The sequence below is a fragment of the Notothenia rossii genome, assembly GCF_949606895.1.
Source record: "Notothenia rossii genome assembly, chromosome: 2".
NCBI classification, from domain to species: Eukaryota; Metazoa; Chordata; class Actinopteri; order Perciformes; family Nototheniidae; genus Notothenia; species Notothenia rossii.
In genome coordinates, this window is record NC_136904.1 from 81135339 (window position 1) to 81159153 (window position 23815).

General features: G+C 40.5%; 2 protein-coding genes across 2 annotated transcripts in view; one reads left to right on the plus strand and one right to left on the minus strand.

Annotated features, from left to right (window-relative positions):
• On the plus strand, positions 1-19477 carry tbl1x (transducin beta like 1 X-linked). The gene is made up of 15 exons (XM_079663056.1): positions 1-372; positions 11638-11743; positions 12286-12431; positions 12696-12915; positions 13991-14123; positions 14294-14435; positions 14531-14594; positions 14732-14829; positions 15312-15372; positions 15492-15613; positions 15696-15770; positions 15852-15979; positions 16860-17025; positions 17124-17225; positions 17526-19477. The coding sequence occupies exons 2-15, from the start codon at positions 11686-11688 to the stop codon at positions 17550-17552; spliced, it is 1542 nt and encodes a 513-aa protein (XP_079519182.1). The 5' UTR covers positions 1-372; positions 11638-11685; the 3' UTR covers positions 17553-19477.
• gpr143 (G protein-coupled receptor 143) overlaps positions 19476-23815 on the minus strand; it is a 20986-nt gene continuing 16646 nt past the window's right edge. The window contains exons 9-11 of the mRNA XM_079663058.1: positions 22963-23080; positions 22059-22311; positions 19476-20206 (exon numbers count right to left, since the gene is read on the minus strand). Of these exons, the coding sequence (XP_079519184.1) occupies positions 20103-20206; positions 22059-22311; positions 22963-23080 (475 nt within the window). The 3' untranslated portion in view covers positions 19476-20102. The remainder of the gene's footprint in view (positions 20207-22058; positions 22312-22962; positions 23081-23815) is intronic.

Here is a 23815-nt window from a genome sequence, read left to right on the forward strand (position 1 = left end):
TCTCTCTCTCTGCTCTGTGTCTACGTCTCTCTCCCGCTCAGCGCCTGCTGCTGCTGCTGCGGTGTCTACGTCTGAGCTCTCAGTGAATGGTGAAACTCCTCAGAGTAACTAGCCTGCAGCCTCAGCCACAGAAACTCGGGTTTATTCCAACTTTACCGCCACTTAAGAGTGTGTCTGAGCGATTACAGCTTTGTTAGCTCGCCAAATGAGTCGACAGTGAGTCACATATACAGCGGCGGTCGGAACTTGAAATATGACGATAAGCAAAATGGGAGGAAAGTCGTCGCTAGCTTGCTGAAGTTGGAGGTTCTCCTTGTGGAAGAGGAAGAGGTGGCGGCGGCGGACACCACGAGTTCACTCTCACATTAAAAGGTAAGCCAGTTAAAGAGGCATGCTTTGGGCTGCCCTGCATTCAGCCTGCTTTTGTGTTTGTGTCTACGTGAAGAAGATAATGGCTTTCACAAATTGGCGATTATGGCGTTGATTATGAGGTTACCGGCACACAGCTCAGTCACCCTTTGACTCCACACGTGTGTTGAAATTCTGCTTGTGTCTTTTGATTTTCTCCCTTTCGGTTGTCCAAACATCCTACTTTCTAAGACTGTTTTTAACACTCTTGTTAAAGCATTCAAGGCAGAGAAGCTTTGGACTGCTCTTCAAAACACAATAAGTTTTAGAGGTGGTCACATTTTGGTCAATTATTAAGATATGTCCAATTTGCCCAAATAGCACAATAGAAAACCTTCACCACATTAAGTTGCACCAGTGCAGTTTAAGTCTTTTTGTTCAAGCTTAATATGTTTACATACATACATATTTACATTGCCATTCAGACTTAGGAAGTGAATGCACAAGTGGGGTGAATACATCCGACTGTACTAGACAGTGCCAGTACTCTATTACTACAATGCGAAACTGTTTCCTGACTCTTTGTAATCTTTAAAGCACAACAGAGGCACCAATGTATCAAAAGAAACCTAGTTAAATGAGAAGCTTGTGATGTTTTTATGTGAACATTTTCACCAAACACTTAATAAAAAAGTCTTGTGACCTATAAAGTCTTATATTTTCCAAATAGTTGTTCTTAGTTCTTTGACTTATGGGATACACCATGTACAGACACATGTCTTATCTAGCTTCTAAGAATCAAAGTGTTTGTATCTACATTAAAGCAACACAGGAAGGATTCAGATGAACATAACTGCTAAAGCACACTGCTGTTTGAACCTTCTTCTACTTTAATGGCCCAAATAATTGATGCCTTAGTGATGCCCCCATTTTCATTGACCTAGTGGCTGGTGTATGTTCACACTAACTGATGTCAGAAGGAGGAATTTTAACAAAGAAGTTGCATTGATGTGAACCTCTGCAATGAGACACACTGAATGTCTGTGACTACATCTGACTATATGGCTGCCACCGTTTTTTTGGTCATAAGCTGTATGACACTTTCTAATCTTCACTAATAGCCTCACCAGAAAGTTGCCTCGACTAATGCTATCATGGGATTTGGGAACTATGCAATAGGGCTGTTGCTTTAAAAAAAGGCTATATTGAAAGATAAATTGTTATAATAATTTAGTGGGTTAAGTAAACTTAACCCACTTAACCTCTTCCCACATTTTGTTTTGAAAATGATTATGATGTTTTCTTTGTTGACATCATAATTTAACAGATGACTTCAGATTAGGTGTCTTGTTACTGTGTTGCCGATCCAAATCACAAACAGCCTAACTTAAATTCAATAATTTGTATATCTATATCAATCCAACCCTCTGATGCATTTCTTTTCAGACTATTTGGGGTCAATACTATTTTCTACATTTTGCCAGCATAGTTACATCAAGGCATGCTTTAGCTCAGAGCCCCCCCTGGAGTACTGGGACTGTCCTGTTGCACAGTCACAATGTGTTGTTAGAGTTTGGTTAAATATATCCAACATTTTTGATAAACAGTGACTGTCCTATCATGAAGATACTGCAACGTCTGTCTTACTTATTATGACTTTCACTAATTTAGCAAAAGCTGGGGTTAAACAGACATTTGTGGATTTTATGTGATTTTGTTAATATTTAATTTAATTTAAATTGTGAACCAGTTGTGTCACCAAAGTCCAGCACTCGCAGTCAACCCTAATTGCAGTTGTTACAGGTTTAGTGCCACCTATTTAAAGAACAATAGGAGTTTTATTATGTCCTAATTGCATGCTTCACACACCACTTATCATAGGCCTACCACATAACCTTTTAATGTATTATTCAATATGTCAGTGTCTAAAGTCATTACCTCATATTGAAATCTTATGGAGATTTTTGAGTGGGTAGCTTTATGTTTTTTAAACAGACTTTAAAACAACATTTTGTTCTCAATGGCTTCTATTGACTTTCTCTTTTTAATTCAGTTTTTCAGAAGAAGGACACAGTTACCTTTGCACTGAGCGACTGTGGACATACATTGATAATGCTGCTGGCCCACAGGTTATTGTCTGTCTGCCTCCTGTTCAGGGACAGGATTTGAAATGATTGTCTTTGGTTTCAATGCTGTATGGTCTGACCAAAGAGGATTGCCTTCCTTATGTGAAGAATCATAATTCATTTACCCATTGGCTTGTAGTCACATCATTCTTTTCAATGTTATTATTACAATGGGCTTTTTACACAGAAGGGACGCCTGCAAAGCCAGAATACATTTGTGTTGGACTGTTCAAAACAGAAATGCATCCTCTGCTCATAAGTATGGCAAGGACGTCCTTGTCCCTGAGAAAGCCATGTTGGCCTTGTGGTGCTGCAAAGCTCTGTATCGGGCTGTCCAAATATCTCTGTACTGTAGCAGTATTTATTTATGATTGGCCATGGGGGGAGGTGAGCATTTCTCTCCCTCCAAAAGAGTCTTGCAGTGTGCATGGGCGACCAGCCAAGTGGCACTCTAGTGGTTACTCTGAAATAACGCCCCTACAAGTTCTGCTACTTCAAGGCTATAGTTATTCATTTGGATTTAGGGTAGCTCAGGATAGCCGTGTGAACTTGTATCCATTGTGTCTTGACTCTGTCTTTGTGTGTATTATAATTGAAACAAGTATGAGGAAGCCAGATGTATTTAAGGGTGTTTAAATGTTCTGCTGTTTGCGGTTGATTTGTAATCCGTAATATTTGAACCCATCATAGCTTAAGATTCATTTTTCTTTCTTTAAAAACTAGCCTAATTTTAGCGGTATATCACATTCACTTTTCAGTATCTCTCCTAATGTGATTTCTAATTATTGACAACAAGCAATGTTTGAAAGGTTATGATTTATGTTTATATCATTCTCATTTTTAACCAGTTTTTCATGAGGAAGGGGTTTGAAGCACTATCACGCCAGCTGGATGAGTATTACGGAAGTTGTGCAAGCAATTGCATGCCAGAGTGAAAAGACGTCTTTACTTGAGCCAAGATGTGTGTGTTTTCATCCCCTTACTGATTCAGCAATGTAAGCTTATCTTTTGTAGACGGTGTAGCAATAAAGTAAGAAAAGAGAAGTGTATCCTTACAAGCGGAACAGTGTCTGAGAAATATAACTTACAGGAATTTGTATCATTTAGTTCTGGTGATGATTCATGTCCATACAAGCCAAGAAGGTTCTCCTACTCCATTGTCTATGGATAAAAGATGAATGGGCTGTACTTTCCAACATAGCAGCGTTGTATGACGGTGGTGAGAGATATTTCAAATAAACTAAATGTTGCTGCTTGTACTATGTGGGGGAAATTACTATCGGCAACCTTGAGTGCAAATATCAAGGATTCAGCATCTCTTGTGGCCATCTCTCTTTCACAGATTCTCGTTTCTGGTCTAACTAGCTGCCAAGTTGTTTTGCTGTATATCAACTTAATAAGTATTACAATTCGTGATACATTAAAGAAAATGAAATTGAAAGCCAGAGATGTTGGTTGACCACCCGAGAGCAGAGACAGTTGTTTCGTTCAACTGCATGAGTAGTTAAGCTATCTTTCTTTAAATTAGATCATCCAATGTTTTAAACTAATGAGTAGTTACCGAACCATTCATTGGTCCCACACTTGTATGGAAGTCTGCAAATGTCTTTTATAAAAGGCAGATTTCAGTTTTTACTGATTTGTGAATAGCTTTGGCCGGGCAGGCTTTGGTAGATTTGTTGTTGCGTGAAACCGAAACACAGATTTGAATGCAATTCTACTGAAACGAAACGGTGAAAAAAAAAAGTGAAAGTTTTGTGTTTGCTGATGCAGTGCTGCATGGTGTGTAACTTCCTACTCCTTGTAGTGGGTCCGGTTCTTTCAATAGCCTACCTGTAACAAATGCCTGGCGTCATCTTTGGGAAAATGTTCTCCATGCACCTTATTCCTTTAAATCATATCTATATTTCAATAGGTAATCTTTACCGGTTCCCTGTGAAATATTACAAAGTCCGTTTTTATTGCAGAAGCTTAATGGTGTATTTATTGCCTCCCAGCAAGACAGTTTTTTCTGGCCCAGTGTCTTTGTGAGATATGTGCTTTATTTAAAAAGCATCTGCTATTGGTATTTCACGATATCAATAGCTTTGTGTATACTCGTATAGCTAAACACAATTGCATTTTCTAAAGTAACAGTCTCACCAGAGTTGTGTGCAATCTTAAGTATCTTTATTTACAAGGATATAAAAAACATATATTCCTCATTCACAGTCAATGGCTAAGCAGGATAGACACACAGAGGGTACACACACACACACACACACACACACCCACACACACACACACACACACACACACACACACACACACACACACACACACACACACACTACAAAGGGATGTGTGTAGTATCAGTGCCATGTGTGTGTAAAGTCTAGGTAGGGAAACATTGCGGGGGGCAGCTTAGAATGGAGATCAGTGTTTTGGTTGTCTTTCTTGTTTGTTTGACCCTGATGTCAGATGGAGAGAAAGCTCAAGGGGAGTGGGGGGTATTTAGGGTGGCATGAGCAGCTGTTGACAGAGAAGCAAGATATTCTCATCACCATAGCAACACTTGTATTGCCCACACTGTCGTCTCTCTATTGCTCGAAAAAACAATTGCCTGGCTGCTGAGGCCTCTGTGTTGAGTATTACAAACTCAAAGGCACTGCTTGTTATTACTGTATAAATATAGGCTAAACTTCTTGGTTTTTTTCTAAGTGCTTTGTGGAAGGCGAACTGTTTGTCCCTTAAAGAATACTTTCAGTTCCAGTCAGCGGTCCAGACAAAGGTGGCATGAACAATAAGTCCAGACTGCTAAATGTTCTCTATATTATAGAGTTTGTTATTTTGATAACGTGCAATTCGTTTGATCTTTATTTTAGACGCAGTACGCTGGAGCTTTTACAAAATAAAAGTCCAAAGCAGACACTGGCATAGATTTGAAGACGCCTCATTCTACAAACTAGTCATTTTGAATAGTATTGCATTTGTTTAAGCTACACAAAAGGTATTGGTTTTAGTTCTTCTTTACTAATTGTTATCTTCACTTAGTTATATGAAACCATGGCATAGCATATGGTTGTTATTTATTGTGTAAGTATGAAGCAACAAATTATGTGTAGAAAGTCTGTGAAGCCTGTTATTCTACGTTATTCTTTCAAAGAGTGTCAGTAAAGGAGATTCTGTATGTGTGCTGCAGTGAGCATCAAAAGAGCTTTGTGTGTCCCACAATCTCCTCCGCACAACATATTTACTCGCCGCCCGCCTCCACACAGCCATACACATGCATGCCCTGCAGCGCCCGGTTCCCTGTGTGCTTACATGCACATATGAAACTAGGTTATTTTCAGAAACCACAAAATCTAATTGTTTCCAATGCTCTGTGAAAAACAGATTGCTGTAAAATCTGGCTTTACATGTTGCAGTGCTATATCTTTTTTCACCAAGATTTCCATATTAAAGACTGAACGATAGGAGATTATGTTAAAGAAAAATGTATTAATAATCTAGGAAACATTTTAAATCCTTTTTTTTGCTGCATTGGTTTGAAAATGTAGATGTGGATTTAGAAAGAAATACAAAATAAGAAACCTCTGAAGCATGCTCCACATTTCTGCTTGAGGCTGGAGGCTGTATTAGATTCTAACACACCCAAATATTATAACCAATCTTGCGACATCCGGTTATGTTGCATTGTGGATAATGTAGGCATCAAGCTCTGAAAAGGACAAAGAAATCCAACAATGGTTTGTGATTGGTGTAATTCTTTTAGCAAGGCCACTACTACTTGGTATTATGAACATAAATATCTCTTAGTTAAACAGGTCATTGCAAGGATTTGCGTGGTTTGGCTATTCTGCTACAGTTACAGGATCACATACTGTTCAGGAAGACGGGTTGGAATTCTAATTTTAACTTAAATGCTCTTCACCTCCTTTTACCTTTTCATACATGTAATCATTACAGGTTTCCTTTGTGGGTGTATTGCCCAGATCAAGAGGAAAGAACCCAAGCCGTTCTCTTCTTTGAACAATGCAGGACTGCTGATTTCCTTTGTTTCTACAGATAATAATAAATGACACCAATGGGCAAATGGGAGTTGCCATTTTTATTTGATGCTAATGGCTCCGGCGCTGAGGGTGGATCGTAGGTCCTGACACTCTGTATTATAAACCATTATGATGAATTCTTTCAATGATCTTTGCTGTCTGTCACCATCCCCCATTCCCCAGTATGGAGAACACTTGATGGTAGTGCCTGTAATGTGCAATAAAAGAGAAGAATACGCATAACACCCACATTTCTGCAGATCTATATAGGTGTATTTCAAAGATGTCTTATTCGTGTGAGGATCATGGCATTGGGGTGTGTTTGCAGTACCAGTGGCTATAACCCTGATGACCTTTTTCATTTTTAACTGCTGAAAGACCCAGTTGATTAGGCCGACTGGTTCCAAGGGTGCCAAGCCCTACGCGTGTGTGTGTGCATGGAGAGCCAACAGTTTTAATGTCGACCAATCACCTCAGCAGGTAAATTCACAAATGACATCTCCTTCTTTACTCAAAGGAGTGCTAATCGGTGGGTAGATTCTTTGGGTTGAATGAAACCCTGCAGACTGTTGTCTCTCATGGCGTGGGAGAAGTGTTTCCCCTGGAGACCAAGGGCTCCCCTCCCCCACCATTGGCCGACCTACATTGGCTGTTGCTAAGTGACTCATTGAGAAAGGCAAAGAATAATGCACAAATGGTTGTTTTGATTACCTGTGCGGGAATCATTATTTATCACCCCACTCTCATTCCACCATCCCCCCACTCTGATTCCCCTCCCCCATTATATCTCCCTCACTCCCCTCCCCCCCTGAAGACTGCAGCCCAACCAGAAGCTTCAAAGGCGGGTTTTACTCAGCAGAGCAGTTCAAGAGAAAATGGCTGCTGTTTCCAGGTCTTGTTTGCACATCTGTCAGGAGGTGACTGTTCAGGAGAAAATGGGGTCCGTGGTATGCCGCTTTTCAACATCATTCTCTGTTAAAACCCGCATGTGAAGCAGACGGCTTGTTTAGCTCATTGCTCCAGTATTTGTGTATTCAAATGTTTATGTTCAGAAACCCTTTTTTTGTTCAGCGATGGATGGATAATTTCACACGATGTTACAGATTTTTAAAAGGTTGTTCAAGGAGTTATTTGCAGTGGCATATTTTGTGCAACCAGGAATGCTGAGATCTAAAAACAATAAAGGGTCTATCAATCAACCCATTTACCATTTATTTATGTACTCAACATGATCTCTCTTCTAGCTGAACATCCACATCTATCATCACAACCGCACATCAACAAAAGTAGTGCATATTCATTCCATTACCTCAGATACTACTTCCTTAAAAACAATCTTGATGATATCAAAGACACATTTGCCAATTTCTTAAATTGCTGTCACGTAGTCCTGCTTGGATTTTACACACGCATGGAAAATACATTTATGTTTTTAAAATGTCTTAATTAGTTGCACGTCTGTTGTGACTTTTTTCACTCGTAGTATTTTCAGATATTTGATCTTACACAGGCTTTGTTTACTTTCTGGGCTTGTCATGCTTTATTTCAAATGGCTCATACAGTTAACCAAATAAATTGTGTTTATCAAACAATTATTATCATTTTGCTACACAGGATTAAAAAAGATGGCAGTGTTAACTTAGTCCATTGTGCTGAAACAGAACAGTGGTGCATTCCTGAAGTGCACTTCTAAAGTTTGCCACAGGAGTAATGTCAAATGAACAGCAGTAGAGCCACAAAGCACCACCTATGGATACGGCAAGACAATGGTATTGTTGACATTGTAAAGTAATTGACCAACATTGCCGTAAACATCCTAAAGTTGACCCTAATGATCGAGCTGACCACAGCGGGGGTTCTCATCATTGACCTATTCAGGTTTCCATTGCTCTTTCCTTTCTGTTGTGTTCTGGTTTGGTCTCCTGTATGCATTTGGAAAGTTTGACATGCTTTCAAACTAATGTTACTCAACTGCAATGCAGTGGTGAAGCCTAAATGAAAATAATGATGCTACAGGGAATAGTTTTTTCAGAATTTACAACAAAACACATGGTGCCTTAGTAACTGTTTTTCTACTTAAGAGTTGTGGTCTTTGTTTCCGGTTTTATAAATGAGTCTGTTGCAACAGTATTTTGTCACACCAAGGACAGTTGTTCATGTCCTCTTGTTGTCAGTACTGAGTGATTGACAAGTCACAAGTTTAATCTGCTAGTTTAAGGAAAGATATTTTACAACCGTGCAAGGAATGTCAAGGGAGAAACTTCTTTCATCAGGATCTTGTTGTACAAAAACTTTAGAGGGATACAAAGGGGATAACAGAAGCAGCAAAACAGATGTATTTGTATGCGCTTGGCCAATTTCAGTCAGAACTTAGTAGCAAACAAACTAGTCTGGGAAACAAGATGTGGGCGTTGTTTTATATGTTTTAGGGCGTTTTTCCAAATGAATTATGAATCAATATCAACATATTTGACTGTTACAGCTGTAGTGCTGGGAAGATAGTCATTGTCAAAAAGCTTGATGGCCATGTTAAATTAAAACATCCCTATTGATACACTGATGGGATCGAATTAGGAAACAGGATCCCTGTTAATAAACAGACTAAATAATTCCCACATGCAGTTAGAGAAGTTGAAGAGTAAACCGGAACATCTAGTTATACTTGATGCCAACAGAAAGGGCTGATGCATACACAATATACGTATCGGTACGAAAATCAGTTGTAAGTCCTTAACTTCCTCAAGCTGGAATGCAATTCGGCAAAACTCAGCACAACGATAATCCTCCTGCACCTGGGTGTCTGGACCTCTGCTGTAAGACACAAAATTCTAGTTTAATCGTAGTTTTTAAAAGCCACAATATCACCTCACTACTATAACCATATGCATGGATGAACGGCTGTATATTTGATCATCAATATTGTGTCATTCTTTAACATGGTGGACATGTTCTTGGGTTACCAGTGTTTTTGTAGCCTTTTGAACTAAGTGTTTTTCCTCGTGAGATGTTTTTTTCTCAAAGGCACCATATCTTCAGGCTCTGACTCCACTTATCACTACAGTGGATAAACCTCAGAGCCGTTGCAGAGGTTATACATTTAGTCTGGTTTCCCGGAATCCTCATTGTTTGGTCAAAGGAGGCTCGGATGCCCAGGGAGTTGTGTAATGGATGGTGGCATCAAGGGCCCATCTGATAGAGGGATTATTGCTACGGCCCCGCACCAGTGGGACCTGAGCCCCTCCAGGCTGCCTGTTCATTACGTTTCCAGTTGTTTGGTATGTAGCTGTGGCCGCTCTGAAAACAGCGGCGCCTTGCTTTGATGTGGCTAGTCGTACATGTAGGCTGAAATAAACACGGTAGCTGTGGTCAAATGGGGGCACAGTGGCTTTTGTAGACAAGCTAAATGTTGTTGTGCTGAAGAGAACGTCAAGCATTTACTTTGCAACAGTGATATGAACCCAGTATTGTTTTATTTTGATTAACATTTTTGTTCTGCTATTTTTTGAAGTCTCAGGATTTATTATTTTCAGCTCCTCTTGTTACCTGAATCTTACCTGTGGAGTCTTGTATATTTATGAGCTGGCCCCTGCCTTGTTTGTCTTTTGCACAAGCATGAGAATTCATATGCACAGCCCTGCATGCGCCAACAAAGGGAGTGAAGAAGAAGAAGACGGCTGCCTAGAAAACAGGGTACAATACCGGACTTCATCTTAGCAAATGTTTTTATGAGGAAGGAAATATGCGTTCAAGCTTCTGAATTAATTTAAGTGGGAATAACAAATGTAAACATAACAATTGTTTTATGTGGAACTCCGCAAGGCACCTTTTTAATAGCTCTTGTTTTTGTATTCAAAGTGTATATTCATTTCATGGCTGCAGCAGTTACAGGGGTTGTTCTAATTCCCGCCCATAGCACGTCCGCTGTGGTTGGTACAATAAAGCAGGCTCCATCTGAAAGAATATACCAAGGTGAAAGTGAATAATTCATGTTGAGTAACATGTTCATCCCCTCTGGCCGTATGCCTACTGGTAATTGGGACAACACCATTCTCTGTCTATTTTGCTCGATCTCTCCTGTTGCTATGCTACCGAAGGGAACTTGAGTGGGCCTGGAAAGTGTTTGGAATGAAAGTTGGACAGCCGTGGCGTCTTCATACCTGACACTACCAACCCTCTAGGTGTCTTTGTACTCTCAGCACAATGTCTGCCATCTCCCAGTGAGAGAGCAGGAAAGAGTTGTATCGTTTTTATATTTGTATACTTGCCGTGACTCATTCTCAACTTGCTGTTTTTGTTTTGTCAACAATCTTTCCGAACCATATTCTGCACACAGAGAGTGACCGCTCTTCGTTTGTAGGCTACTGTACATTTGTTTGTGTTTACACTGTGTGCATGAAAGCATGAACAATGTGGTTCCAGCTCCATTCAACCTACTCTTGTAAAGAATATGCGTGAGCCGTTGGGGAAATGATGAGCTCTCCAACAGTATTCTTACATTTTTCCTCAGCCTAAAGACAAAAACAAGATGGAATTAAAAATGGCTTTCTGCCTCCTTGTTTTCCTTCAGTTTTGAGACAATTGATATGTTAGCACAAGCTCTGTTAGGCAGCACTATTTGTTGAAAATAACTCAGAAGTGAAGGTCAGGCTTGCTGCTATGAATAATTTGCCTCTTGCTCTCTTCTGTAATTCACTAGATGGGAAGTAGACAGGCATTTCATATCCTTACTGCTTTATCAGGACTCTTTCTATCTGGATGGTTGGCCGGGTCACTAATGGGAAGCACCATACAGCTCTCAGGGAAAGCCAAATGGATAAAGACACTCCTATTAGGCCAGAGAAGAGAGGTTGGAAATGCATACATTCAGAACTAGACAGATGTGACCCAGCCATTGACATGGTAATGGGAAGGAATCATGAGTTAAGGGTACAGGACTAGGCAGGCACTAACTCACTGGGCACGGTGTTGGCTCATGTCCGCACCACTAAACAAGGATCACTGCAGATTTGTGCAGAATTTGCATCTAATTGTATTGCAGTGTTATAGATATCATTATCTTCAGAATGTCATATGCAAGAACACGTATCTAAATATAATTTCCACTCCCATTTTCTTTCTGTCTATTTTTCCAGGAGTGAGCCCAGCCTTCCAACGTAGCTCCTCCCTCTCACTGGGCTAAGATGAGTATTACCAGTGATGAGGTGAACTTCTTGGTCTACAGATACCTCCAAGAGTCAGGTTTGTCTCACACTGGAACCGTTGTATGCGAACATTAAATGGATATAAATGGCCCATTATTATATGCACATCGTATTTGGTCAATGTATAGAAAGCACATTCATCCTGCTCTTAATCCCAGGCTACTATATTCGCTGTTGTGCAGGATCAAACTTGAAAATATTTTTTCCTCAGCATATAGTGGGTGTAAATAGACTGACCATTCAGCCCCTGTAATATGAACACCTTGGTGGTGTACCGAATATTGCCTTGCTCCTTCGATGGCAACAATCTCTTCAGGCTTCAATATTATTTCGAACAATGAATAAAATGGAATACTTCTGAAGGCATCCGACAGAATACAAACTAGTATCCCTGAGAGGTCAGCATTGCTATAGACATGCCCTAAAAACCTCTCAAATGTCACACTTGTTGTTTGTTATATCTGTTTACTTTAGTTTTGTATCACACAAGACGTTTCTTTGAATATTTGTGTTGTGTTTGTGAACATCTTGTGCTTGGCACTCTCCCATGAATGAATGTGAATGGTGTTTTGTTGTCAGGTTTCTCACATTCAGCATTCACCTTTGGCATCGAGAGCCACATCAGCCAGTCCAACATCAATGGAACGCTAGTGCCCCCTGCAGCCCTCATCTCCATCCTGCAGAAAGGGCTTCAGTACGTGGAGGCAGAGATCAGCATCAATGAGGTGAGGGCAGGGACCTGCTGTCTCTAACTCCCACAGACCTTTTCTTTTTGCTTGATGATACAAAGACACACTTAGATCCCTCTGACAACAAACTAGATATAACTGCCAATGATTGTAACCTTCTACTTTATATAACACTGAAGTCAGTATAGTATCACTGTTCACCTCTATAATCGGTTATTATAAGGAATTATGAGTCTATAAAAGTCATTTGTTAAACAACATTGCTTAATGACGTGTTAATAAGTCTTAATATCCCAATAGGATGGTACGGTGTTTGATGGTCGGCCAATCGAGTCGCTGTCGCTCATCGACGCGGTGATGCCAGACGCGGTGCAGACACGGCAGCAGGCCTTCCGCGAGAAGCTGTCCCAGCAGCAGGGCGCCTGTGACATCGCTGCCTCCACCTCCGGGAACCAGAACAACGCCCCAAAGAACGGAGAAAACACGTTCAATGGGGAGGAGAATGGCACGCACAACATGAGTATGTTGAATCCTTTATACAGAAGTGTCCTAGTTACCTTGAAGTAGGAACTACAAATAAGTTATTTCATCAAATGGTACTCAAGAACAAATGTAAACAAGTAGATTCATTATGAGCTCTTTCGCAATATAAGTTTAAAAAAAATGCACTTATTAAATGTGCTTGTTTCTGCGCAACATTGTTATTAATAATCTATACATTTCATTTCTTTAGTTTTCATTTTCACTTCTAGTAACGCTTATTTTTGAATTTGAAGTGAACATGCACGGACTACATTAATGTTTAAAACACACTGTTTCAACCGCAGCAGGATATAAATCTGTATTTTGAACATTTTCACAGACATCGCTGGCAACAGTTCCTCTGCCTGCACTCTGTTCTTTAGCTCAGTGCTGTCATAAGAAAGCATCCAAGTAGCTGCATTATTAATCAGAGCAAACGATCCGTTTTTTTTACTTTGGGTAATATTTCAAAAATAAGGCCAAACTTTACGCATGGAAAGAAAGACAGTCAAGTGGTTTTCACAGATTTCGGTATAATTAGCAGCTGCTCAGCTTCCTCTGAGTGAAACCAGAGAGGTGTAGATTAGGTGGAGCTCTAGTCAAGAGGAGAAGAAGTTTGTCTCAGCACTTCCCCTAAGAGTGTAATCTGAAGGTGTTGAGGGCAACAGGAAGAGTGTGGTGTGAGTAAGGTGTCACTGTCGTTCAGGCTTTTTACACGATCTGAAAGCGTTGAAATATCCTGAAAAGCTTCTTCCTCCACTGTGACTGTGTTCTCATTATACTGTGTAAACGGCACACTCCAAGTGGGTCAGTATTCTCAGACAGAGATAAATAAAAATAGCACTGGCATACACCAGCAGAAGCCCATTATTGATTTCCTTTGATATCTCCCTGTTACTTAAAGCTATCCCTCCACCTCCGGAAGCATCCATTAGCGCTACATTTATCAGCATTGTATTTATAGCTTGCTGACAAGTGTGGACCGATGTGTGTTTGCAAGCATGTGTTGATGCTTACTGTGTGTGTGTGTGTGTGTGTGTGTGTGTGTGTGTGTGTGTGCCCTCTCATCTCAGATAACCACAATGAGGCCATGGAGATGGATCTCAATGTGGAGATACCATCCAGTAACGCCACAGTGCTGCGAGGCCACGAGTCTGAAGTGTTCATCTGCGCCTGGAACCCCGTCAGCGATCTGCTGGCCTCAGGGTGAGTCCCTGTCTGCGCCGATTCCAATCACAATGCTACTCAACGAGTCGTATTATATGATGTGCTTGCCTTGGCTTTTATTCTGTGAGATATACGGCCTCATCAGATCCATCGCTGACAGCTTGTATTCCAACCATCTTTTGACCCTCTCCTGCCGCGTTGGTATTCAGCTCGGGGGATTCCACGGCCAGGATCTGGAACCTGAACGAGAACAATAACTCCAACTCCACCCAGCTGGTGCTGCGCCACTGTATCCGTGAAGGTGGCCAGGATGTCCCGAGCAACAAAGACGTCACGTCACTGGACTGGAATGTAGGTTCCCGATCATCCATCTTCTTTTTCTTTCACCATGTGTCGAACAGCTGAAGACAGTTAACTATCAATTCTGACATCTTTCCATCCCGCAGAGCGATGGGACTCTCCTGGCGACGGGCTCCTACGACGGATTTGCCAGGATATGGACAAAGGATGGTATGTCCTCCATTACAGCACGGTGTCGTCTCTCGGTCATTAGGTCTATGCCATTGTTATCGAGAATAATGCTACCTCTGTGACAATTTTTTGAAGGATCATTTCTAAAAGAAATGGATATGGCTCTAATCCATTAGGAAATCTGGCAAGCACCTTGGGACAGCACAAAGGGCCAATATTTGCACTCAAGTGGAACAAGAAGGGGAACTCGATTCTCAGCGCTGGTGTAGATAAGGTATTTCGTAATGGCCCACAAGATTTGTGTCTTAATAATAATATCCTCATGTGTTATTCTTTCTTTAACAGTGCTAGCCTTGAAATGGACTGTTTGATCAAGAGCCAGAGTGTAAATCTGTAACATATGATTTTTCTGGTATTCATAAACCACAGAGCAAACTGCAGTGTTATCAGTAAATCTTCTGTGCACTGTAAACTCAGCATATAACGCCCAGAAACGATTAGATGTATTTTACATATATTTAGATATTGCACATGCAGCATGTAACCATAGACACATGAACAAAAAAACATTATTTATACAAGACGTATGCGCTACACTGACATGAAAAGCAGAATATGCATATTAATAACTGTTGGTAAATATGTCACGCCCTGGTAGTTCTCAAGTAAACGTTTTATGAACCTTTGATATTCTTACTGATGGTGCATTCAGAAAGGTTGCATTTGTGGTTTGTGACGCTCAATTCCATTTGACAGACGACAATCATTTGGGACGCACACACAGGAGAGGCAAAGCAGCAGTTCCCTTTCCACTCCGGTAAGCAAGTTCACCATGTATCAACACATTGGAAAAAGGATCATTACAGAACAAGATGCAACACGTTTGCCGCTCTGTTGTGATTTGTATAATAAACCTTTGTTCCAAATACTCCCCAGCCCCCGCCCTGGATGTGGACTGGCAGAACAACACCACCTTCGCCTCCTGCAGCACGGACATGTGCATCCACGTGTGTCGCCTCGGCAGCGACCGGCCCCTCAAGACCTTCCAGGGCCACACGGTGAGCAACTCTTCCTGCGTGGCTCTTCTGACCTCACACCATGATAAGATACAGGCTGCTAACACATTGTTGTGTTTTACAGAATGAAGTTAATGCCATTAAGTGGGACCCATCAGGTATGCTGCTTGCCTCCTGCTCAGACGACATGACCTTAAAGGTGAGCCCCTCAGTCTTTAGAGCTTCAAGGCAACAAACCTCAAAAGGTGATTCCATTCACACTTTGCTGTTCCCCTCACAGATTTGGAGTATGAAGCAGGACGCCTGTGTCCACGACCTCCAGGCTCACAGTAAGGAGATCTACACCATCAAGTGGAGCCCCACGGGCCCCGGCACCAGCAACCCCAACTCCAACATCATGCTCGCCAGGTGGGTCACACATAGCTCACGTTCAGCACCGTAAAGAGCAATCATGTTCCTAATAATTCAAGAAAAGTCCAAGTTTGTGTGCCCAGAGCAAGCTGTGTGTACATGTGTGGGAAGGGGACACTTGTCATAGCCTGACATTCAGAAGAAACCGTGTTCCCAGTGCTATTCACTGTCAGTGGCCGACAGCTCAACACCATGACCCAGATGTGCATACATGTATAAATGTTCCAGTTCAAATACCACAGGACTTTACAGCTCTTACTGACAACCCCGCACACCTGCCTGTAATCCGCTCTGTCATAAAACTGCCATTGTTGTCCCCGCTCAGAAGGAAGCTGATAATCTTAATTAAATGGCAACGTTGAACAGCACGTGTGCAATACATTTTTAATTGACTTCACTTTTGCTCCCTCCATAATATCTTTCTGATTTCCCTTTCATTTGTTGCCAAAGGCTCCCATAGGCGATTAGCCCTGTCTATTTAAACCTGAGTGAAGAAGATGTGTTAATTGAAATCCTCCTTATATTATCATCATTTTGTTTAACAGTGTCTCAGTCTTATTCACACAATCTTTTATGTGTAGTTTTTCCCTTTAAAGGAGCATTTCTTAATTGTTTCCAAGATGTTTTCTGTCGCTGTTTCACTTGTTGGCTTTTTGAAATGGCTGAGCACAAAACTGATAATAACGAAAACACAAATGATGAGAATTTGTATTTATTTATGAGCTTTTTGGCTTCATTCACCGCATCAGAAATCTATTCAAATATTGAATGCTATTTAAAGTCCTTGTGCAGTCACTGAAGAAACAAATTTCTTTGAACTTCACTTTCATGGCTGGCAAATATTGTTTTCTAAATCAGTCATTTTCCACACCCACAGTGCCTCTTTCGACTCGACAGTGCGACTATGGGATGTGGAGCGGGGGGTTTGTATTCACACGCTCACCAAGCACCAGGAGCCCGTGTACAGCGTGGCCTTCAGCCCCGACGGCCAGCACCTGGCCAGCGGCTCCTTCGATAAGTGTGTCCACATCTGGAACACCATGGTAAGGGTCCCAAACAGCAGAGGGGGGGGGGGGGGGGATTCATTGTGAGGATTCATCTTTAAGGAACGGTCATTAATACGTTTGCCCTCTTGTTTCAGTCTGGCGCCTTGGTGCACAGCTACAGGGGGACTGGAGGTATTTTCGAGGTGTGTTGGAACAGCACCGGGGACAAAGTTGGTGGCAGCGCGTCCGACGGCTCGGTAAGCCCCGCCCACTGGGACTATGATTATGTGATTCACTACTATTAGCTGTTTTTTCTTAAATGTATACGAAAAAAAAAAAAAGTTAGAATTCTGACTTTAATCTCAGAATCCCGACTAATCTTTTTTTTCACATCCCCGAGTGTGGCCCTAATCCTCTTCCGTAACTTTACTTAATGTACTTTGGTATTGTTTAACTTGGTTTGGTGCCGGCAAATTAAATTGTCTGAACACATTAATAGTACTAAAAGTTATAAAAAAGGAATGTGTTATTAATGCTCCCTAATCTTTGCCCTCTAGGTATGTGTTCTTGATCTCCGAAAATAGCTGTCTTGAGACTCTGTTGATGAATCCTGGAATGTGCGGATTGCCTTCTCCTGACGTCAGCAACAAACCCTCTGCGCTCAGTTAGAGCTGTGAGGTGGAGCGAAGCCCCTCGTAGGAGTTAAACCATATGACTGCAGAAGCCTCTGAGGAAACGACACCAACTGACTTCAGCGCACCTTAAAGTTTGTTGATGTGTGTTTTTATGATATGCCCATTGGAAACATAATGGAGGCAGGTTAAGAGATCCCGAAGACAGGATGGATTCCAACTCCCTGGGTGCATCCGTGTTTTAACAGGTTTCTAATGAGAACGTGCTGCCGTCCCTCCGGGCCTCGTGTCCAGCTGTTATCGGGGTGTAGGGTGGAAACGCAAAGATGAGTTTTATATAAAGAGAAAAAAGTGTTAATGCGACATGTGTTTGGAAACAAATTAGGAAAGAAAGGGTGTGGTTTGAGATTTCCTCTGAGCAAATGTTACCTCATGTCCAAACGAACCAACTGTGGACGTGATCAAACTGATGCACTGGTGTTGTGGACAGTGTGCTTTACTTCTTCTCAGTGGGGAATAGTTTGTTTCAAGAGTACTTCTTGCTTTTCCCCCACAGATGGACTTTTTGAAAGTCAAAATTGAATGTGCCGCTCCAAGGTAGTTCTCAGCTCACATCTAACATCGGGTCAACAAAAGGAAAACCTGCCGAGACAAAGTCCTCACCTCCTAAAGTGACCTGAGATTAGAAAAAGTCATTTTCTGGACAAGTGTGGTTTACAAAGAGAATTTTCTCCCTTTTTGGATGTAAATTAAAGAATGTAAAGATATGTAAATTAGATTAATACACACTTATATACTGTGTATATATGTTTATATACAGTACACTTTATTGCCATCCTGTAGGGGCTCATTAGCTGTCACACCTTGCTGATAATGCTTGGCAAGACCTCTTTTTAAATGAAGTGCATGTGTCATCAGCTTCTTTTAATACAGTCTTTTTCAATCATATCCAATGCATCATGTTTTGTTTTTCGGTGAGTCACAAACAGCGTTGACACAGATGTGTTAAGCAGCTTCGCTTTCCACTATTGATCCCTGAAAGCCATCCTTACCAGCATTCAGGCAATTATCAGCTCAGCAATATGAGAGAAGAGTAATCAGTCTCCTGACTTTGTATTATACGTGGAACAGGACATCATAAGAACAATGCTAATAGTATAATGCAGACCTAAAGGAGGAAACAAGTACGGCTACATTTAGCATTACCATGGTTTCTCTTTGGCACTTCCCTCTGAACAACCTACTGAAAATCAGAGCACATTTTGACCAGAAGGTGGAGGTCAAGCAAAAGTCCTGCTGACGTTAAGAAAAAAAAAAAATCTTATGTTAAGTCCCGCCACATACCGCTGGCTGGTGAGATTTGAAATGCTGGTGTTGTGGGCCGAGCTTCACCAATGTGCAGTAAGTGTTGCTGACAGGGATCTCATGGAAAATATAGTAACTTCAAACCAACCTGCCACCACTTTGATTAGCCTTTTCCTGGACCCTTTCCCTTTCACTCAATGTCTGCTAGAGCAATGTCAAGTGCACTTTTTGTAATGGTGAATACTGCAAATGTTCCGATTTTGCTGAAAGTTGAACGGCCAATGTTTTATTTTTCTCTTTTTTTAATGTCAAAATTGGATGTTAATGGGTGGTTCATTGTTTTCTGTACTTTTTCCATTTGCTGAGAGCCATTATTGTCTGTGTCAGACTGAGAATCGAGCTGTGGGATGGTCGCCGTTGTTGGCATGCTGAGGAGCCCGGTTTGGAATAAGTGCTGTGACGGCTTCTATCTCTCTCTCACCCCTGGTCCGGGGTGCAGTCACCCGTTTCAAAGACAAAACGTTGAATTCATTCAGTGTCTCAAATAAATCACTCTATTTTGATATCAGAAACCATGGAGCCTGTGTGTTTAATTGCGTTTTAATTAGCACAGAAGTATTTGTGTTGGTCTGCAACCACTCAAGACATACAAAAAGTGTCATCAACAAAAATGTTTTCAAATATTTTGGAAATGTAATATAGTACAAAATAGATGTGTGCAAAAATACAAGATGGACAACTGTAAATACAGTATTATTTTTAAAAAACAGACACTAGTTAGCTTATTACATTCTGTCATGCTTTCAGAGGTTAATGACAATAATTGACAAACATTAATGTAGTAAATCACACGGGATCATTATTTACTGAAGGCACTTTGAAAGGTCAGCTTGTTGGCTGGTAATATTTAAATGTCGTGTTTGTTCCATTGACTGGCTGCTAAAGAGACAGTGACATATCGTGTTTGTACTGTTCAGCTTCAGTTACAGTACTACACTGTACAAACAGATTGAAAAAAGCTTAGGAAGGAATGAAAGGCTTAGAATCAAGAATTAGACTTTTTCTGTTTTACCGACTAATGAAATCTCATGACCAGTTAAGATCTGGAGGAAATAGGCTAAGAGAATACATCCTAAAACAACGGTAACTTAAAGCTAAATGTCCCACAGGAGTCGCAGAGGGAGGCGGGTGGTTCAGCTAGTGCCTCACAGAGTTCTCCAAGGATTCTCCGTCAGCGTCTACATCCTCATATTCTCGTAGCTCGCTGGAAATGTGGAATTCAACTGTACTAGACTCTGAACCTACCGAGACAAAATAAGGCAGAATACTGGGTGTTACTGCACAGACACCTTCACAGCTCATCAATGGACGTATCTATTGTGATGCTGATCTTTGATTTATACATCCCTCAGCACAAATGTGCTTTTTATTAATAAATGTATTTTGGGAATGTTAACATATCCTGAAAATGCAGTCTGTAATGATTTGCATGTCTATACCTGAATATGAGTGGAAGACGGAGTCAAATCTATATGAATGAATGAAAAACATAAATCCTTTAAAAAAATCATTACTTTATTTCTAATGAATTGACACTGAATGTTGACACAAAACATTGAATAGACTTTGTACATGTACTACATTGTGCACAAACAATACTGTATAAAATTATGCTTTACCAAATCATCCCAAAATACATTTAGTAATATAGAAACAGCACAGAAGACATTTCAAAGTAACAAAAGTAAATGTGTCCCAGTAAAAAAAACACCAAATCGATGTTCAATATACACTCAGTAGCACAATTATTTGGTAAACCTAGCTAAAACTAAAGTGATTTCATACAACTGCCTTGCTTTTAATCTTAGTTGCAAGTTTATACTATTAGCGGCTCCCTTCATACATATTAATGAGGGTAAACATGTCTTAGTACAATACAAATATAATTGAACAGTACAAAAAAACTACACTATCAAGTTTTACATAGTTTCACTTAACAGACATTTTTTTCCCATTCCTAAAGATTAATTATAAGACTGTTGTATTAAACTGGACTAGTTCTAGTTATGGCTACCATGTAAACATGCAACTGAGTGTATTTCACATGTTTATCCTAATAATCTACAGCTGTGCCATTGTTCTCTGCATGTCCTTAGATGCATTTCAATAATGACACATACAGCTCTATGTGAAGGAGCCACAGTTTGCAGCACCCTTAACAGAAGGTCAGGATTTGCACACATGATGTGAAAAAGTAGGCCCTGACACGGTGAAACACATGCTGAATTATGAAAATACCTGATCATTATGAACAAAAAATCCGTAACAATTGTATGCTACTCAGTCGGCGTGGATAGAACAGAAAATCCTGCAGGGGGTTCATGACCCTGAATGCCTCATTACTGCATCCAGAAGGAGTTTTCTTGACTATTAAAAACTAATCACAGAGAGCTTCAAGTTCAAGCTGGTCAATGTCACCATGTCACCAATCACCATTATAAACAAATTCAAAAGCTTTCTTCATTAGAAACACATCTCTCAGTAGATAATATCACAGTATAATGATTCCCTAAAATAAATCACACGCTTCATATAAGAAACCAGTTCAGCAGCCAGAGGTGGGAAGTAGTGTTATTTTTCTTCTTACATTTTTAACACAAATACCTGTATTTTCTACTTCTTACATTTTCCAAACAGGCTCGTTACTTTAGTTTTAATATGTGTTTGGTTTTGTGCGTGCCTGTTGATTTTAACACGATCCGTGTATCCATCATTTCCTGGTCTTCTCTAAAGAAGAGGGACCAATGAGAACTTGGTAATTTTGCCGTTGTTCAGCATGGAAACAAATCATTAGCTAACAATGACATTATTGTTCTATTAATATAAAGTGAGGTCAGTTACTCTATCAAACAGCTAGTAGTTATGGCTACTTTTTACATTTCGAAGCCCATATTTCTTTACTTTTACTTGAGAAAAGAAGTTCATATCAGTACTTCCCTTTTACCAGAGTATTTTTAAACACGAGTATCTGTACTTGTACTTGAGTAAAGGATGTGTGTACTGTTGCCATCTCTGCATGCAGCCGTCAGGAAGCTTTAGAGCGTCACCAGCCCTGATACACAGGTGAGCTGTTACTGGCACTAGCCCAATTACCTTCTGAGAGCACGCTGATGGCGTCAGAGTGCTGTCCGTTGCTCATCATGTTCTTCTTTGCTTCCTGGACATGGCTCTGGTAGAGCAGAGTGGTGCCCACCGTGGGATTGAGCGCCGCTGTGTTCGGCACTGAAGTAGAAGCGGAGTCCCAGGCCAGCTTCCTCCTCTGCTGCAGTCTGAAGTCAACATCGAAGCCCGTCCAGCCGTGAAAGGCCAGGGTGTTGAGGAACGCTTGCATAGGGTTTAGGATACCCTGAAAAGGTCAAAGGCAAAAAGTTGAAGGTTTTAGACAGAGATGACAAAAGTACACACATCCTTTACTCAAGTAGAAGTACAGATACCCGTATTTAAAAATATTCTGGTAAAAGTAGAAGTACTGACTAAACTTCTTTACTCAAGTAAAAGTAAAGAAGTATGGGCTTCGAAATGCACTTGAGTAAAAAGTAACTACCAGCTGTTTTAAAGAGTACCTGACCTCCCTTTATATTAATAGAACAATAAGGTCATTGTTAGCTAATTAATGTTTTGATGCTGAACAACGGCAACATGACAACGTTTTCATTGGTCCCTCTTCTTTAGAGAAGACCAGGAAATGATGAATACACAGATCGTGTAAAAAATCAATAGGCACTCAATGACTCTAAATAATAATGATCACAACACCAAACAGATTAAAACTAAAGTAACTAGCCTGTTTTGAAAATGTAAGAAGTACAAAGTACAGGTATTTGTGTTAAAAATGTAAGAAGCAAAAGTAAAAAGTCGTGGAGTAAAGTACTGATACCAGAAAAATGTACTTAAGTACAGTAACGAAGTATGTGTACTCAACTAGCTCACACCCCTGGTTTTAGATATTGATAAAACTAGTATGCTCCATTCTTTGTGTTCATGTTTTCTGACCTACCATTATAAACCATGTGATGAGGGCTGCGTTTCGGATGTTCCTGAAGCCGTTGTCCTCGATGTCTGTCTGCATCTCCAGGTAGAAGAGGAGGCTCTCGTTGATGATGTTGGGAACCCAGCTGAAACATCCATATGTCTCATTAGCATTTAACAAATCTGTCAATGAACCCCTCTTAAAACCAACAGCTTTAAATGACTTTATTATTTTCATTAAGTAAATATACAGCTGATATCCAGCTCTTATTTTGCTGTGGACCATGGTTATCATGACCTCCTATAACGACAATCATGCATGGATTTGCATGAATTGGTCACATTATTGCAAGTGTTACACTACAGCAAGATGGCTCAATTATAAATTATCTGTTATAAAATGTATAACCTAAGTAATGCTTGACTAATGCATGACTCATGGTGAGGTAATGCAGGGTGCATCAGAGATGTGTTGTGAATTGTGATTGTATAAGGAATATTTATTCACTGTTACGTCATACATTCATGATATGCAATAAAAGAAATGCATGGTTTAGAGTTGAGAATATAAAACATAATGATATGGTCCTTTGAATAAACATAATAAAATATTCTTATAAGAAAAAAAGTGTAAAAACAAAATGACTTCCTTGAGTCATGTTGTCATTATAAGGTTGCCAGGAAACCAGCAAACTAAGATCACATTGTTTTTACACATTGTCAAATTAAACAAGGTATACCATGGTATTTAGTTAGCTTTAGAGGTGCTGTGTGGCAGATTGTATTGCTTTGGAGTGCCAGGCTAGCTCGTTGTGCTAAGCTAACTGGCTGCTGCCTAATACCACTCTCCTGTCTGTATATTAAATATATAAGTTACAATC

Coding starts and splice junctions, on each gene's coding strand:
- tbl1x (XM_079663056.1), top strand. CDS start 11,686: ATGAGTATTACCAGTGATGAGGTGAACTTCTTGGTCTACAGATACCTC. Junction 12,916..13,990: donor GAATGGCACGCACAACATGA/GTATGTTGAATC, acceptor CTCTCATCTCAG/ATAACCACAATGAGGCCATG. Junction 15,614..15,695: donor AGACCTTCCAGGGCCACACG/GTGAGCAACTCT, acceptor TGTGTTTTACAG/AATGAAGTTAATGCCATTAA.